Below are 19767 nucleotides of genomic sequence, written 5' to 3'. Positions count from 1 at the left end.
TGATGTCTTCTTTTTCTTATAAAAAAATGTAAATTACAATATTTCATTTCAATACTCAAATATTCATTTAAGAAAAGGAATATTTGAGTTGGTTCTTAAAAAAATAATAATATAATACATTGATTAAAATTCAAAATATTACCTATTTTATTGAATGAATGACACAATTTTATCAAAATATATAGTATTTTTATTGTCAAACAAAGTAAAAACTGCTATATGCTGAAGTACTGAACACGTTATTAAAACAATGATCAACTAAATTTAAATAGATATTTAACTGAAGATAAAACCATTTATATTATTTTCAATATGAAAAGTGATCCCTCTACATTTCACTTAATAAAATAGACATATTTACATTTTTCAATAATGTCATGAAATCCTTTGCCATAATTTATTTTAACATATTATATTCAACAATACTAGCCAATTCCATAATGAATATATCATTCATTGTATACTTATGTACGATAGATAAGCAATTTTTTAAATAAGCAACTGATGGCAATCAAAGTGAGCAAACAAGCAATAAATTATTATAATATGAATTCGATTTATTTGTATTAAAATTTTATTCAAATGAAAAAAAAACAAGGAAATAAATAAAAATCGGTAGAATTTCAATAGAATTCGGTAGATCACTCCCAAAATCGGTAGATCTACCGAAAAATCGGTAGTAATGGCAACGCTGCTGGCCGATCACGGCCGACGTGAATCCCGCGCGGCTAGTACAATGACAATCCATAGAAGCATAACAAATTTATTCAGAAGAAATTTCATAATAGACAAAAAATTTGTTTGTCTATTGCAATTTTGATCTGTAATGTTGGTCAAAAATTGACAATTTATGGAAAACATTGAATAATATTTATCTAAGCGTGTGCTTTTCTTGCGATCAGGTGGTTTTTGTTATTGTTATTATTATTGAGCTCAATAATATTCTAAATGGAATCCTTAAGTTTCGGAACTCACAGGTAAAATAGTTTTATTTCTTTTTGTTAAAAATAACTACTGAATAGTAAATGTGGCTTTCAATTCTTTGGTCATCGTCTAAATTTCAGATTAGTGCATTTGGATCTCAAGGGTGCTCCTCCCAAAATATCGTATTTTGAAAAGGTATGTGATGTGATGTCATATTATGAGATCTATGTTTTACTTTTTAAAAACCTTTTAATATCTTTCTCAAACCAGCTATTATATAGAATAATAATAACTGGTTTGAAAATTGATCAATGTAATTAATTTTCAACGAATTGTTCATAATATTTGTTTTCGTGTTCAATTAACTGGTTTATTTATTAAGGTTGCATGTAATTGTACATAATAAGTATCACACATTATCTGATTTAATTAAAATACCGCATCAATTTATTAATTATGTTTCTTCTAATAAAAATACAGTGTTTCAGATATCGGTATTAAGAGTATCAGAGAATACAAATAACCTGATATTTCAATAATGATATTGACTTTTAAGCGTTTTATTTACTTATTTGACTACTATGTACTAATATTATCTTAAATATGATCCCATTTTCTTTATCACAAATATTATGGTTTTAATGTACTTAAAACATTTTGAATGTTTTGAATAACCGATTTAAGTGTTAAATTTGTCCAAATCTACTTCAACAGAGAGGGAAAACGTTTTTGAGAAGGGAATATGGAAGTCTAGGCATTTACAGGGCTTATGACCTGTCATTGGCTGGTTTAAGTGGCCACTTTAAGTAGATTTGGATATGAGCGGCTTCCTAGGGAGAGAGTCCAGCCAGTCTGCAAGCATTTGGACATACTCAAACATTGTTGTTAAATTTGTTATAAAACAGTCACTATACATGGAAAATAAGCATGGATTTGTTTGTTAGAACTGCTTTCACAAAGCACGTAAGACCTCATTTTGTCCGTGCGCGGACTTGTGAATTCAGTACTGTTCCTTATTCCGGAATGAGAGGTTTTGTCACAATTTTTTAGTTATTAATCCATTTCAGATCGCTACGATTAACAACAGATGAATTAAAAAAGGTTTCTTGTAGTTACTAAAAAGATTAGTTAAAGTAAAGCTGATTTTATTATTTAAAAAATTAGGCGCTGATCGTTTAGAAGTCGAATTTTTAGGGAAGCATTGGCTCCACCCAATCTATGGATGGACCGCGCATGCTGTATAAATACATTCATAACATTTCTAACACAATGTAATAGCAACATTGCTATTTCCCAAATCCATAGGACCTTCGTCAGTAAATTATTTAAGTATAATATCTGCGCTGACACGGAAAAGGGGTGTGGCGTAATTTTACAATACGGCGGTTTTACTTATTGACAACTACGACCTCGGTAGTTTTTTTATTAATTACAAAAGATACAACTTCAAAATTTAAACTTCAATGCTTGAATATATTTAAATATAGTATTTTCTACTAGTAGAAAATACTAAAGATATCATATTTTTTTCTTTAAAAAGTGGCGTATTTATATTTATTTACGACTTGTACCCTTTTTCTTTTTTTTATTTTTCTATATCTATATCGTATTTCCTTTCCTTTTTTATTTTCCGGTGAACTTAGGCCTAAATTCATAGATCCATTTTAGCTTTGCTATTGCTCAAATTGTTAAAATTAGTGCCCTACAATATCATTGATTAATAATATTGCGTTGCACTGCGTGCGCAAGTCGACTTGTGCTCGTATTCCATGTAACAAATTTACAAATATCGACTTAGGCCTAAATGTAAAATTGCCTTTTTATCGTTATGGTGAGGAATTTTTTTCCTTTTCTTGATTTTACTTATGTATCTGTAAATGGAGTATCAAATTATATTAATAACTCAATTTGGCAAAAACCCGACTTATGCCCTTTTTCCGTGTCAGCACAGATATATAAAATTTATCAATAAAAATACACAATACAACTCATTTACTATACACACGTTTTTAAACTTCATTTTAATAAAATTGTATTTTCTTTCCTATATCTTCATTTATTTCAATAATCCAACCACAAAAAGGAAATATATTTATGAACTTTTTTGTGGATGTAGTCACTTCAGTGGCCCATTGGCACGTTTCGAAGTGTTGAATCTATTAGTACATCTTCATATATCTTGACAACTTTGTGCATCTGATAATTCTGCTAGTTATCTTTTTGCGAAATAGTAAGCTTTGTTTATATTTACTTCTAGTTCATCATGTTCACTTTAATTGATTGAATTTTTTTTTAAATTTATGCCTTTAGTTGTTCCCATATCTTCGAGACTGGGGTGCTACTGGCTTGCTTATAGAATGGGAGGACACTTTCCCATACTCGAGGGAGTTACGTCCCATTGGGGGCCTTTCGGAGAGCGCGAGCACCACATCGGCCCCCTACTCCGTCCAGGAAGCCATGCACATCTTGGATATTGCCGCTGAATGTGGACTTCAAGTGGTACCATTATTTTATTTTATAAAATATTATTTCACCCACAATAATTATTAGTTTCAGCTCTTCAACTTCACAGAAATGAACAGATGGAAAAATTGAAGAAATTAATATGAATGTTTAACAAAAGCAGAATTGTGAATGTGCATAGAGATCACTTAAACTTGCCTATGATATTAGTAGTTGGATCATAATATTCTCTTATAATTAATGTTTTTTTTAATCAAAAGATGGTGGCATAATTAGGTAGATGTAGATTAGATAATTCAAACAGGTTTTACCTAGTTAGGCAGACTAGACATGATCCAGAGATATCTATTACCTAAACGTGTATGTAGTAGATAATGTAATTGTTATTTTTGTTAATAAACCATGATTATTATAATTATATATATTTTTTAAGCCAATTAACAGTCTTAGGAAAGTCCTAATAGATTGGCATTTATTTACTTAAAGGCAGCTTATTACACATTATTAAAGACGTAAGTCCCAACTCCATGGGACTAAAAGTTCTGTATCGAGTTAGGACGAGCAATTAGTTGACACAGACACATGAGTATATCATCACAAATATTATATAGGATCAGAAACACAACAATAAAAAAACAAATATATATGGCACATCAATATGATAAACAGTAAACTCAAACATTCGGAAAATCATCAAGGAGTTTCCCACTCAAATCCCTACCACTAAGGAAAATCCAGTCCTTAACTCATCTCTTGAAAATGGTAATGATATACTATATAATACAATGAATTAACTGAACCTAAACAATTTTAGAATTTATTTAAATGTACAATAGGTAAAGTCATGGCATGATCTAGGCAAACATGGCAAGTGTGTCATCTCAAGTCAGGAGTGATAACACTGCTTGCTTCTTGAATGCTTGCCTTTGCAGTAGATACACATCGACAGTACTGTTTAGTGAGATTTTGTTAACAGTTCTGAGGATCCTTGGCAGAGGGGAAAAGAGAGCCTGAGACCTCCACTACACCACGAGGCCGTCTTGCATATACATTTTCATGTAATTTTTTGCTTTTACGATTTTACATAATTTCTTGTTATCTGTGCTTTATTGCTAGTGTACACATGTGTATACCCACCATGATACTTCCGAAATTTGTTAGAACTATTTTTTATTCTAACTCTATTTACTTGTTACTATTTAAAAAAAAAAACTACCTTTGAAAAAAAAATGTACAAAAAAATTATTTAAGAGTCTCACACTAGGGAAACCTGTTGTAAGGATAATACATATGTAAATACTTGATTTTAAAATAGCAGGTAACATGGTAGTTTTTTAAAGAATTTGGCGGTTAAATATTTTATGTAATGTGGATATGTATTAAAATTGTAATTATTCTTCACTCCTTTATAAGCTTAAATGTTTGCCTTATTTCTTTACTCCATTGACTTATAATACTATTTAATATGTAAAAAATTACAGTAATGGTGTTTATGAATAATTAAGGTCCATAAAAACATGAGATCTGGATATTTTCACAAGCTGGTGTTGCCTTTCACTAATATTAATTTAATATGCAAAACATAAAATAACTGTTCCATTTTTGATTTGAATTTGTTCCAAGAACAATGGAGCATAATAACTACTTTTGAAGACAATTTAAGCATTTGTTAGGGATATTCCATCTTTCTTGTATTCTGCTTCAAGATAATGTAAGCTGAAAAACGAAAATTGAAATAACATATGTTCGAGAGATATCGCATGAACAAAAGTCAGCATTCCTTATTTTTAATCTTTTTACTATGTAGATCCCTCTGGTCCAGTCCTTGGGACATATGGAGTATGTCCTGAAGTACCCAGAGTGGAGTGGACTGCGTGAGGTGGAACACTTCCCTTCCTCCATGTGTCCATCCCACCCGGAGGCTCTCCCTCTCATCCAAGCCATTCTGCGTCAGCTGCTCGCAATACATCGACCCGCCCAGCTCACCTACATTCACATCGGGGCAGATGAGGTACTATCAATTTATTATGCCTGGAAGATTTTTTATGAAGTAATTAATTTTAACAAATTAATCAAATATCTTTGTCTAACTGGTCAAATGACATGACTAGTCTGATGATGTCGCGATAGCAATGAAACTGATTGGTTTACAAAACTAAGGGCATTAAAGTATTAACAAATTACTTAATAGTGGATGGCTTTAAATTGAAGGAAAAACACTGATAGCGTTAGAACTTATTACTCGAGGATTTTGTTCATTAAAAAATAGTGACATATTTTTATTAACTGCCTTTTCATCCTTCGTGAATCCGAATTGGATTTTGAAGTAGATACCAGTGGCAAACGGTGATTTTGTTTACAGGTAAGCTAAAAAAAATGTTCATAAATTTGTACCTACATAATATATATTTATAAGTAGCTAATATATACATTGCTATTTTTTCCGTGGTTCTGTACTATATAACAACATGTGTCATCTATGAAATTAACTTGAGCGGGATTATTGGTTGGTTGGAAAAAATTGTCATTTGGCAATAAGCCCGCCAATGTACAAATAACATTATGTACAAAAAGTTATATAAATAAATTATTACTAACTTCGCAATAAATCCATTATTTTAATACAAAACTTAAAAGGGCAAAAATTTTTAAAAAAATACCATAATGAATTCAGTAGATATATTCCCATTACGATTGAAATGTCAACTAGCCAATTTGTTCTAGAAATGGATAATGCTTAAAATGGCCAGGTCGAGCGCCCACATGTCCTGCAATTACTGCATGAAAGTAATGGTGGTTATATGTCAACTTTATCATCTCAAAGAAAAATAGCCCTTAGGAACAATGTTCGAAATACGTTGTTTTCCAAATCGAGAATCTTCAAATAATTTGTGCAAGCTACAAGCTTACTTTAGGAGGAATTAACTGCAACTGTGTTTAACATGTTAAAAATATAGTATACTTATTTGTATGGAGAAATAAGCTGGAATAATTGGCTAGTTCCTTGGCTTACTGCTGGCTCTGGGCGCGCCTTATTAACATTTTAATTTATTTTTTGGAGGAAAATACAAACGGTGTCAACGATTTATAAGAAATAAAAATTATTTGCTTGCTTTTCTGTAAATAAAGTTACTGTAAAACATTTTTATGGATACTAAAATATAATGGTAAGCTGCCTATAATCGCTTATATGGATGGCCCCTGGTTAATACCTACCTAATTTGTTTAAAACAAACAAACTGTCATGGTGTTTCTCCGTAGGGGTAAGCAGAGAGGATAGAATGCCATATCACTTTGTCTTTGTATACAGACCTTTCTTCCTGTACATTCATACATCTTCTCATGCACGTGCGCTAATTGATCCGAATTTTGACACATTCATCTTCAAGTATTTGTTGGATTTGGTCATGCCATGTATTTTTGGATCTTTCTCGTTTCCTGGATCCATCAACATTCGCATCATAAAACTTTTTAGCTATTCTTTCGTTGTCCGATTGCTCTGCATGTCCAAACCGACGGAGAACTTCTTTCTTGATTTTTTCGTTAATTCTTACAATTTGGATATGTTTATAAATGTTGGTTACATATATACTTATTGTTCTTTCATTTCTTAACAATTGTTATTGAGTAGACAGTTAGCAAGACTATTACTCTAGCCTTTAATCTTGATTTGTAAATTTATTGTTGTTTTGATTAATGCCCGAATTATTTATTTATTTTTGTTACTCTGTCTATATTTTTATAGGTTTGGCACATGGGATTATGTCCTAGTTGTTCTCGGAGAGCATTGGACAGCAAATATGGTAAAGCAGTGTTATTCCTGGATCATGTTACAGCCGTTGCTAGATTCCTCAGGGAGACACATCCCCATCTCAAAATTATAATGTGGGATGACATGCTGAGGAATATTGATACCAATGCACTGCAAGGTTAGTGAAAACTTGATTCTGTTTTTTCATTATATAAACTTTTCGATTGAGTATTACGTTCCTTCATATTTTTTTTTACTATGAGGATCTTTGAAAATTCAATATATCTGCCGGCAGTGGATTCCTCTCCTGTTACTTCCTCTTGATGTCTAGAGATATACTATAAATTCAGTAAATTTGAACCAACATCTATAAATGAGGTTAAAAAAATTGTTGCGGCATTACCCAACAAACAATGTATATTAGATCCGATGCCAACATGGCTTTTGAAAAAATGCATTAACGTATTAGCTCCACTTTTAACAGATTTATTTAATACATCCATGGAGCGCAGCATTGTTCCGAGAGCCATAAAGAAAGCAAATGTAACTCCACTTTAAAAAAATTCTCAACTAGATGTGGAAGATCTTTCCAGTTTTCGCCCTATTTCAAATCTTCCCATCGTATCAAAAATATTAGAAAAAATAGTTTCTCATAGGCTCGTTAACTATATCGAGCAAAATTCTTTATTTTTGGTAAGGCAATCGTCATACCGGCGTTTTCATTCCACGGAGACGGGAGTGATAAGAGTACTATCTGACATTATAACGGCGGTAGACTCTGGTAATCTGGTGTTGATGGCTCTTCTGGATATGAGTGCTGCATTCGATACTGTAGACCATAATATTTTGCTTGAACGTCTGGAGAAAACTTATGGTATCCGTGATCAGGCACATATGTGGTTCAGTTCATATCTTAATGAAAGAGAATATGCAGTTGCGTTCCAGGGTAAAAGCTCAACCAACTTTCGGGTGTCTACAGGAGTGCCTCAAGGGTCAGTACTCGGTCCACTCCTCTATCTCCTTTACCTCCAGGCCCTATGGCATGGAATGCTCTCCCAGCAGAGGTGCGAGGCTGTGAAAGTGAAGTGATGTTTTGGAAAAAACTTAAAACCCACTTGTTCTCTAAATCATTTGAATAAATCCGTAGCATGTGACAACAAAATAAATTGTTTTAATTAAATTACAAATTTAAAAGCTTCAATTAAATTAATTTAACAATAGAATCACTATGTAAAGCGACCTTGAGGTATTTTATTATGCAAATGGCGCTATATAAGTTATCCATAATAATAATAATAATACTGTGTGCACATTAGTTTACGGTTTAGCCTTTTGGCATCAAACTTGTAACAGTCATGTAATATAAATTAGACGTCCTGAAAAATCTGTCCATCAATCATTTTCCCCTTTTTTAATTTTAATTTTAATTTTTTTTTCTTTATAAACAAAGATTAACAATAAAATATGTGACCCCACTGAGGTTACCCGTGCCGAGGACACTTAACATGATGGAAATACTTAAAGAAATATATGGTTAGTTTATTTTTAATAACTTAATATGGTTGAGTTTGGTTACGTTAGGTCTATTTTTGAAAAACATAGTATGTTTAGGAGGTATATATATACCCGGTATAATTGAGTATCTTTTTTATTTTATAATAACATAATGCCAACATTTATTGAGTACAAAGACACAACTTATAGTGACACGACCAGAAACGACTCATGACTTTGAACTTACCTGACTCCCTATAAATTATGTCTGAATTGCTAATTTGAATATTTTTTGTGCTATCAATACAATAAAACCGCCCACCTCTTTCCTGAAACTGTTTATATAGACTTGCCTTTCTTCAGTTTCGCGTATTCACTATCAATTTTTAAATCTAATTAAGCGAACATTTAATATTTCTTTACGATAGAACCCCAAAAATAAGTAAAACATATGAACTTTAAAAGCTTTCATTGTACCCTTCACTGCAGTAATGTTAATTAGTGATCAATCAAATACACATGGTCGGTATAAGTATACAAGTAAGTACTTATATACGTACTTGTCATACCTTCTAGTTTCCCAGCATGACCATGAAGGAATACAGCGTTAGTTCCAAATTGAGAAGTTCCAGATCCCGCCTCGAAAAGGAAGAAAAACATAGTAACACTAGCAAAACAATTGTTCAATTGTTCTATCAATAATAATAACTTTCAACTACAACACATTTTTAAAAATTCTGTATTCCATTCACGAGGATCACGACTTACATTGCAGATTTTCTTTACTTGTAAATTTATATTACATATGTTTTTATTTGTTGTGGACTTTTGAAAATGGATATTTTATAATATATTTTTATTATTTTATAGTAATTATGCAAATAGTATATAATAATTATTAATTATGAAATTGTTGATTTTATTTACACATTTTCTTTTTGCATTTAAAACATTGGTTATTAATATTCTAGATTACGAGCTAGGTTCTTTAGTAGAACCGATGGTCTGGCACTATAACTCGAGGGAAAGTTTCCAACTCGGTCCGCAGCTTTGGGAAAAATATGCCAATGTTTTCCCAAGAATATGGGCCGCTTCTGCTTTCAAAGGAGCCACAGGAAGTTGTCAGGCTGGTTAACTTTTAATATTTTCTTAAAAACCAAGGCATAAAATATCTCAAATTCTTTGATCTTTTTCAAAATGTAAGCTATTGTACTTTTATTGTAATTAGTTTTGTATCGAAATCTATATTATCTTGTTCCCAAATTGTGCGATGGAAAAGTAATAATCACTTGAGTGTGAGTCAAGGGTTACGTATAAAAAAAACAATTTGGAACTGAGGCTTTGTGCATGACAATACAATGTACTTTTTGTTGTATTTTAATGGTAGATAAATCATGTGATTATTTATGTAATGTGGTGCTTGAAATATATCATGAAATTTAAGATAATTTGTATGTTTGTGGGGATCTAGCAGGGGCGTGCACGATATACATGCATTTAGGCAGTGTCTACTGCCTACTTTACCTCATAATTATAAAAATATTATGAGTTTTACAAATATGTATATGTATTTTAATAGGGATTATTATTATTATTAGGGAGACCATACAGAAATCTTGCATTCTCACACAAATTCCCATTCTATTTATTTTTCCGATGCGTTGTAAATTTAACTGCTCCTTCGACCATGGGGATTTGAGTCTATGCTATAATTTCTTAATGGTCAATCGAGAATCTGACTCGACCAGGGATTCTACTGTCATCATCAAATTTTGAAGGCTGTCCAGATTAAGAACCATCTTTTAGATTTCTATGGCCGATTTGAACCTTTAAAACCAAAACTACTGTTAGCACTTCACCATGAAATTCTTGAATGGTGTTATTGGTAATATTCAGTGCCTGATGTGTCTTTTGTAAATTTCTGGTTTGGACATTTTACCCTTAGCAATAATATCGTAGTTCTAACCAAAACTCATGAAGGTGTCGGACACAAACTGCATTCAAATGGCAGGTCATAAAATGCACAATTTCTTTATGGTCCCCCTATAATTAAACAAGTGACTCTATCGAACTAAAAAAATATTGCATTATTTATCATTTCAATGTTTATAATTACTGAAATTTAAAAAAAAAAAAAAATCGATAAATTATAAAAATATTTTTTTTATTTTACAGTTGCTACCGATCATGAAACATCATGTTAGTAATCACGAAGCCTGGCTGAATGAGATAGAACAACACGGAAGCAAGATGCAGAGGTTTATGGGTATTGCATTTACTGGCTGGTCTAGGTAAAGTTTTAAATTGACTTGATATATACATTTATAAATTTATCAATATTGATAAATTCAAATTCACTTCATTGGGTGTATTTTGGCTCTTTAGGCATAGGGCATAGTCCGTGTTAAGCTGAAATATTAATAAATGTATACAAAAATATCTTTGCTTAGGTATTTACAGGGCTTATTAACTGTCAATATCTGGTTTATATGCTGGTCATAAGCTCTGTAAATGTCGAGACTTTCATATTTCGTAATAATGCATTATTCTCTGTTGAGATATCTATGTAGATACAATTTAAATGTTTACTTATTTTTAAATTTACATCAGTATTTATAGCACCAGTAGTAATGGTTGATTTTTCTTTAGGTATGATCACTACGCCACCCTCTGCGAGTTACTTCCTACCGGTCTTCCTGTTCTGGCTGCCTGCCTCCGCCTCTGGTTAGTCGGGGGCGGCGCAGGGGCCCGGACAAGTTTAGGGAGCGGCAGTGCGGAGGGGGGAGCCGGGGATGCGGGGGAGGGGGAGTTCCCTGGGTGGCAGGTACTCCGGGGGGTCAGCGCATTCCTCAACATAAGAGACAAGTACAGAATGATAGCGTACGGAGATCAGTAAGTTTGTGTTCCTTTACTTTCTTGCTTTATTTTTTTATGATGAATTTTTATGCGTAGCAATGTTCTCACGTAGATACCACAAATTCCCACTTTAAATAGCAATTTAAAACACGTTATGTATTATAAGAATTATAAAACAAAGCTTTAAAAACAATTTTTTTATTGGTTGTACAAAGGTCCATATAAAACAATTTACAAATACTAAAATATCGTTGCGTTCATTTGAATACAGAGTAAGTAATTTTTTTGTGTATTTGAGATTATGATTGAATATTTTTCACCGTACAAAATGGCATCTACATATCTGTCATTTGAACAAAAATATTGCCGACAGAAAAGAGATAAAGCACATTTTTCAAATAATGCGTATCTCAAAGAAGATGCATATTCCTTGGAATACAGCGTAAGTGTGGTACAATAGTTTATATTTTTATGATAAAATACTTCAATTCATGTATTTTGTATGTATGTAGTTTCATACGAAATTACTGATTTATGAAGTTTTTATTGTTTCCTGTAAAGTTCATTTAGTGACTTAGATGTATTCAAATTAAGGCGACGATATAAGCAAACAATATTTGTAAAACTGGGAAATTTGTTCATTATTGATTCTAAAAACACAGAAGTTTTGGAAAAAATAAATTAAAGTCGACCAGAAAGTAAACAGGATACCAGGGTAAAAGTAAAGATCAGACTCTCCTCCCGTTTAGTAAAAAGACAAAGTCACAAGTCAAATGTTATTTTATACAAGTGGTCAAACATTATTACAAAATGGGAAAAAAAAACATAATACTTATATAAAGAAAAAGAATATCTAATGTTATTGTAAGAACACACATAAAAATATGTTTATGCACGTACTATTTTAAGATTTTTTTTTTTTTTTTTTAAATAGAAAAAATGTTTCTATGGAAGTGTTAACAATTTAATTTAACAATAATTAAAACAAAATATTTAGTTAATATATTACAAAAGAGACAGATTTTTTGAATGTATCTAAGTTTAGGCATTTACAGGGTTTATTGTCTGCTTGCTAGTTTATGTGATCACTTTATCCACTGCAAAACTCACCAATTTGTCAATTTGAAAATATGTACATATTTCTTCCATTCCAGCTGTCTCCACTTTTATGAAGTAAATTTAAAGAGCTTTTCAACTTGACTCAACTATCAGTCAGTTTTGATGGAACTGCCTAGGAGGTTAAATCCAGAACTTTTGAATTTACATATTTTTGAAATGTGTTTTCAGAGTGCAAACATGGTTAAACCCGTGGCAAGTTCAAAGTCGATATACAAACCCGATGCAGATACAAAGTTTAATTCCAACCCTAAATGAGTAAGTTAAATCTAAAATTTGTTTGGTTTATTTATAAATTTATAGCATATGCCTATATAATATGTATATTTATTTACAGGGAATCTATTTAACATTACAGCATTTAACAATAATATGAAATGTTCACTGGTTAGGTCAGTCTCCATCTAACATGGGTCAGCAAGTTCTCAGCTACAGATTAGAGAATGAAATTATAAGCAGTTTTATATGAATACTGAAAGACAGTTCTAAAGGAAACAAGAATGCTTAGTTATAAATAAAAAATGAACTAAATGTAATAAATATTAAAGAAATATAAAGTATGGAGATGTTTTCAGCCATTGAAAATGGTAATAGCGGGAATAAGGGAATTTGAAATATTACTCACCATTATTTTCAGTGATGCATTATATTGCTTTTTACCGAACGACATGTGGGACCATTCAGTTATAAATAATGAATGTGTTGCTGTGCGAGTAATTATATATTATTGATTTCATTTGACCTCTTAAAAGTTAAATGCAGTAACTGTTTATGTTATATGCATGTATATAATATTGTCTGATTTCTGGAACAAGTTGGTAACTAACATTTCACTAGTTGTGAGATATTGCACATTTAAAGCTAAAAGTTCACTCTAAATCAACAATTCAAATAAAACTACAAGTTGAATATTATAAAATATTATTTTTTATATTCATAAAATATGATATATTTTCATTTACTTTTAAAACAAAGATGATGCCTGTTATGAAGAAATCTCATTTTTAGAAAATTTGTAGTTACCAACATGTGTCAGAAATCCGACATATGTATATATGTACTTTATTTACATAAGTATTTTTATTTTGGTTGCAAGACATGTATTATTTGAAGATTATCATTGATTTATTGCATTATGATGCCCATTTTACCCTTGTATAAGTATATGAAAATCACATAATTTTTTGTACAAAATATGTAGATATAAACATATAAAAAAAGATGTTTGTTTAAAACTTTATACAAAATTCTGACTGTTTATTGACATACAGCAATTTCTTCTGACCAACCAAAATAACAATTAATCAGAAAAAAATCACTCAGGTCCACCTTGTAGTAATGCGGTTGTCATGTTCACCTACCATGCTTGAGGTCCCAGGTTCTATTCCTGGCATGGTAGGCATGGTTTTAAATTTGGTTTTACACTATAATTGATTTCCCTAGACTGGCACCTGAAGCGTAAGACTGATCACCTTACCACCTTGAAAAAAATAATCAAAATATGTTGATTTCTTGTATCGATTCCGTGCTCCATTCACCACCAAGGGCATAAAGTTGATGAGTAAGATCATTGATCTGTTGAATTTTTATGTTTCTAAAAATGATTATTTAAGGTTATTGAACGAGTGTTCTTCTGTAGAAGTGTACTTGCAAGGCCACATAGAGCAGATGTTTTACCCCCCGACACTGGACGAGTGGATTGGAACCAATGTTAATCCTATCAAGTCACACCTGCATCAGCTGAAAGCAGATACCGAATTCCAACTAAGTATGGGCTGCTGCATAAAAGGGTACAAAAAATTGTGTTAGCCGAAAACCTTTTACATACTGTAAGTGCCTGAACTGATCAAATATTGAAAGGTAATTTTCAAACTAATCAATCGTTGCATAATATTTCATTATTTACGTGTGTCGAGAGAAATTTATTCAATTCGACTATGTTGTATCTTGCATGTTTTATTTTATTTTCTATTAAGAAATCGATATTAAAAAAGTGTAGGTACAATTCGATATAGTTATCTAAAAAAAAATATAGAACTGGAATTAAAATGTAAGTAGCAATGCTATTTTGTGTTTAAAATTAGTTTTCATCAAATCATTTGATTGTTTTCCCAAAATTTTTCTGAAAGCCGTTAACAATTATGAACAATTCTTTATTTTTTAATTACATACTAATGTTTTTGAGATGCAAAAGTCATTTTTGTACCACTTTATGCCACTGAAATATTTTCACACCCACCATACAAGTGTCACAATTATTACATAGTTAATATGTAATAGAAAGTTAAATTCATAGTTTGTGGAGAATCCAGGCATAAATGTTATGTAGAACTATTTTTTTCAAGTAGAAAAATCCTTATACATAAATGGAATAATTTCTAATTACAGGCAACACTAAATTAACAGCGACCGGCTCAATTTTTCTTTCTAATAACTTTGCGTTTTATATTTTTAATTCCGTTTATATCCCATGAAAAATCATTTGGAAAATTTACTAATAATGTAAATGTCATTTTCTCCGGTACTTAAGTGAGTCATTGATGACCAATTGAATTATTTAAGGACATGCTAGGGATATCTGGAACACTACGGTTTTGTAAGCACCTAAAGGACAGTACTAAATAGTGATATTAATAAAGAAAGCATGTGCATAATAAATATGTATACTGATATTATAAAGAAATAATCCAACTAAATGTCACTATGATTTTTCAAAACATAGTTTATAATCCCCTTTTTATGTTTCTCTCTTAAATAAAGCTTTGAATTACTATACCAAAAAAATATGCACTTCATATTGCCTGTTTTTTATATGTAAGTGCACATGTTTTCAGTAAAAAAGGCTAAGGAACTAATGCCAGAATTGAGTTATGTATACCACTTTTCTTAGGATTTTAAACTATATCGTATGAACCAACACTGTAAATTTTGGAGTTTAAATAAAAATCCCCTTGTACGATGTTTATAAAATCAACAAATTCATATCACACAAAATTGGACTTACGAATTGTCATTTAGGTTTACATTAAAATCAGTTTTTGGTATTTATTCTACATTGCACTAATAGTTTTTTTTTTACAAAACATGTCTTACATACATATGTAGTAAGAGTAGTAAGCGCATCAGTCATTTAGCCTTTTTATTGTTAATATAAAAAGTCTATGTTACTTATTCAATAACTTACTATAGTTCAACCAATACTCATTGATTTAGTATTGACAACACTAGTGTAGCGTTTCTGTTTATGAAATTTGTGAACGGATATTAGTACTCAAAACAGCTGATCACCGACTTCGATTCATCGGACTGTATTTGTTAAATTTATTCGTGGATGTATTTTATTGTTGTGATGTATTTTATGTATGTGATTTAAATCACCAAATTAGATATTTCTTAATAAATCTGTCTTATCAAGAATTTTTCTCGGGTTAAATTGTAGATGTAGATTTTAGATTACCCTAGCGTTTTTTTTCAGTTTTTGGTGTTTCAGTTGAGGAAGTTTAGTTTTATGTATTTTTTGTACAATTGTTTTAAAAAAAATCATATTATTTTGTCAACAATATATGATTCGCGCTTTAATTTATACTTGTAATGTCACCGTTCGTCATCCTATCCGCCTAGTTGTTTGACGAAATCTTTGGAATCTTTTCAAACGGGCGTTTACGATTGGTGAACTAATTTGTGAATGATGAGGACCATAAAGATTTATTATAGTGTGCGTATTGAACTATTTTTATTTTATTTGAGATAGGTTTTAATGTGAAATTAGATATTTATATTGTTATTGTGTCCCAATTTTTTTAAAGTAGAATTTATGGTACCATTAAATTTTCTCACTGTGATTCTGACTCGATAGGGAAATAAGGGAAAGTTTGAGAAATTTTTTGATTTCTTAAGTTGTAATTATTTTTCACACGACTTTCGTAGTTATAATGATATATATATACATATTTTTTATTTGGGTACAATTTCATTGTGGCCTAATCTAAATCTGATTAGCAAAATTTTTGAGTATTTTCAAATACTGTTTGGAGTTAACCAACTTTTCTAAGAAGTATAAAAATTTAAAAGTATGTTCACACTTTGTATTGTATATGAAATAGTTCAAATGAATCTTCTTCACATCAATAAAGGTTTTTTGGAAGAGTAAAAAAAATATTTATATTCAAACAAAGGCAGAACGGGCGCTCAAACAGTCCTGTAAATGTCTAGACTTCCACATCTTTCTCACAAGTTCTCCATCGCTGTTCAGAGACATATTTTTTTCCCAAAATTTACTTATTTAACTTAAACATTATGTTATTAATTTTGTTTCAATTACATATGTACTCTTATCTTCCTCTGAAAAACAGATCACAAAATAATTAAAATATTTTTTTATTATTATTATTAAAACTATGTATTTTTTTCCACGTTAAAAAAAAGAGGTAAATTATTTTTCTTTTTACATCATTCATTTTTGGTCATTGTACGCTTTTTGATTCTAATTGCCTTAGGATATTAATTCAGTTTTACATAAAATAGTGTGTTATTAGAAATGACAAAGAAATGCCATATCGTCCAACGACGGTGCAACCGCCGGCAATATCTGTTAACTGACATTTCGAATTTTTTAAGGAGATAATTTAAACAATGGATCTTTTAATAATGGATGTTATTTTCAAATACACTTTCATTGGCGACAAAAAGGAAAAATATGTCATTTTATTTTGACAAAATATTTAACTGTATTTTGTTGAAACAAAATTGTTTTATCTTAATGAGAAGTTAAGAATGCTTTTTTTTTAAAATCACTTGCCGGCGCAGCGACAATATGACAGTTTTTCAACTTGATAATGTTTTATCTTACAAATCCTTTTTGATGTATCTAATGATATACTTAACCTGTCAAAAAATATTAGAAAGCAGTAAAAATCGGAATTATAAGAGTACTGTGGTTTTTATTAATACCCCGTGAATAATTATTTATTACTCTTTTTTGACAGACTGTATTTTTATGTTTTAGAAATGTTTGTCTTATGAGTAAAAATAATTGTTGTAATGATTTTTCAAAGGCAACTCCTTTTTTACTATAAAAAATATGAGGCAGTGTTGAATACACCATGAAAAAGCATAAAATGAAGCCATAATAACAAAATTTTACACCAACCATGAACGAATCTCCTAAAGTTTTAATAATATTTTTTTATACTGTTATGACACACAGTATAAGAGTTTCAATTGGCTGTTAAATTTTATTTTATAATAGTTAAGTTGACTTATGGCGTACGGTGTTTTTTTGCTTCTTCATTGACATGTGACTGTAATTTTTCTATTTATTCTTCTTTGTCAATTGTTTCAGCCAGATTTTGACGTCTTTATATACTTTAAATACTTTTGTAAAAAAATCATCTTTTTCCAAATTACTAACATTATTTCAATAAAATCTACAACGATTCGCATTATCCGCTTTCATCAACCTATTAATACACATAGGTGCGCCCCGAGTCCCCGAAAACGATGACACTCATGGCCAACGCGTATTCAGTCATTCTTTAACTGCCAGCCGGGTGTAACGTGAGCTTGATGTTTAGAATCGAAGTCAAAATGCCCGCTTGCGCCATGGAAGTGTGTAAAACAGTTCAGATAACGATCGTAAAAAGGATGGTGTGTTCTTCAATGAAGAACATGTATATAGAAATGGGTGTACTCCTATTCTTGGTAGTACATCCAGGCTCCCCGAATGCAGCCCTGGTATACATGAACAAACTCAGTAACTATGGGTACATTTTCATGTCACTACTTTTTTCAATATTTTTTACTCTATGTGTATTAATAGGTCGATGCCTGCTATATAAATATAATAATCTGTCAATTGTTAAAACTTTCCTAAAATTTATATTTGATATACCAAGATGAATTTTATTGTGTTGATTAAAATTAAGTTATAACGAGTTTCAATATAAAAATGACTTAGGTTTAAATTTTTACGAAATTATTTTTCTTATGTAATATAAAATTAAATACAGAATTGATTTATCATTTTTTTACATCACTTTTACATGACTAAATTGAAAATAAACCATAATAACTTGTTTGATAAAAAAATACACGGAATTTGTATGCATATATTTATAAAAATCTTTATTTGTTCCTCTATATTTATATTGCCTCTTCCAAAGTAATTACCATCGGCAATAATACGGCGTTTTTTCCAATCTTTGAAACATTTCTGGAACGCAGTTTTTGGTAAAGACTTCAGTGCCGTCAGCGGTTTGGTCTTAATCTCATCTATGGTCGCTAAATATTATCCTTTTATAGTCATCTTCATCTTTGCGAACAGGAAAAAGTTACAATGGGCCAAGGCCGTTGAATACGGTGGCTGGGGCATCAACCCGAACAAATAAACCGTGAGGCATGAGCAGGCACTGTGGAATAATCTTCAATCTTTATATCTGATTACACAAAAACGCATCCTACTAGTTAGCTTGTTAAAAACCAATTGCACTTCCAAAATGGCCAAAAATTTACACAATAATTATAAACATGTGTACCAAACTAGGAAAAAAATAGGCTTTTACAATAATTATGTATTTAAATTCAAAATTCAAACATTCCGTATATTTTTTTATTAAACCTCGTGTATTATATCTTCAACATTGTTTATGCTCACAATATTAAAGAAATACTGTCATTTTTGCTGATTAAACAGTTAATGATTTAAATGTTAAGAATGTATAATATTTAGAATGATGCATCAAAATATATAACAATCCATTATTCAATGTTGATATCAGCCTCGTGGCGTAATGGTCAGCGCATTTGCCTGCCGTGCAAGAGGTCTCGGGTTCGATTCCTGACATGGTTGATATGAACTATTATTTAAAAGGGTGTTTTTACACTAGAATATTTCATAGTCCCTAGACTGGTACCTGAAGTGTAAGACTGATCACCTTACCTTCATGTAACAAAGGTGATCAAGATACACTGAGATTGGTGAACCAATGCAGTTCCCTATGCACCATTAGGTGCGGAAAGGGAATGATGATGATGATGAATGTTTATGTAAAAATATTATAATTATAATGCATGCGATAATAAAGAGTACCTGCTTAAACATTTTAGGCATAATATGTCTTGATGTACAATGTTTTTTTCTTACAAACATGTTTTAAGTGGTACAC

General features: G+C 30.8%; 1 protein-coding gene across 1 annotated transcript; it reads left to right on the top strand.

The window, feature by feature from the left end:
- The first annotated feature begins 835 nt into the window (after nucleotides 1–835).
- Nucleotides 836–16018, top strand: LOC148274641 (hexosaminidase D-like). Its single transcript, XM_088236839.1, has 10 exons — nucleotides 836–977; nucleotides 1065–1119; nucleotides 3235–3423; nucleotides 5195–5398; nucleotides 7133–7316; nucleotides 9604–9758; nucleotides 10808–10923; nucleotides 11282–11524; nucleotides 12776–12862; nucleotides 14218–16018. The coding sequence occupies exons 1-10, from the start codon at nucleotides 949–951 to the stop codon at nucleotides 14411–14413; spliced, it is 1458 nt and encodes a 485-aa protein (XP_088092965.1). The 5' UTR covers nucleotides 836–948; the 3' UTR covers nucleotides 14414–16018.
- Nucleotides 16019–19767: the final 3749 nt, after the last annotated feature.

The sequence above is a fragment of the Micrasema longulum genome, unplaced genomic scaffold, assembly GCF_059751315.1.
Source record: "Micrasema longulum isolate JH-2025_06_02 unplaced genomic scaffold, ASM5975131v1 h1tg001612l, whole genome shotgun sequence".
NCBI lineage: Eukaryota > Metazoa > Arthropoda > Insecta > Trichoptera > Brachycentridae > Micrasema > Micrasema longulum.
The sequence above is the reverse complement of the archived record's forward strand: the minus strand, read 5'-3'. Positions and strand labels throughout refer to the sequence as shown.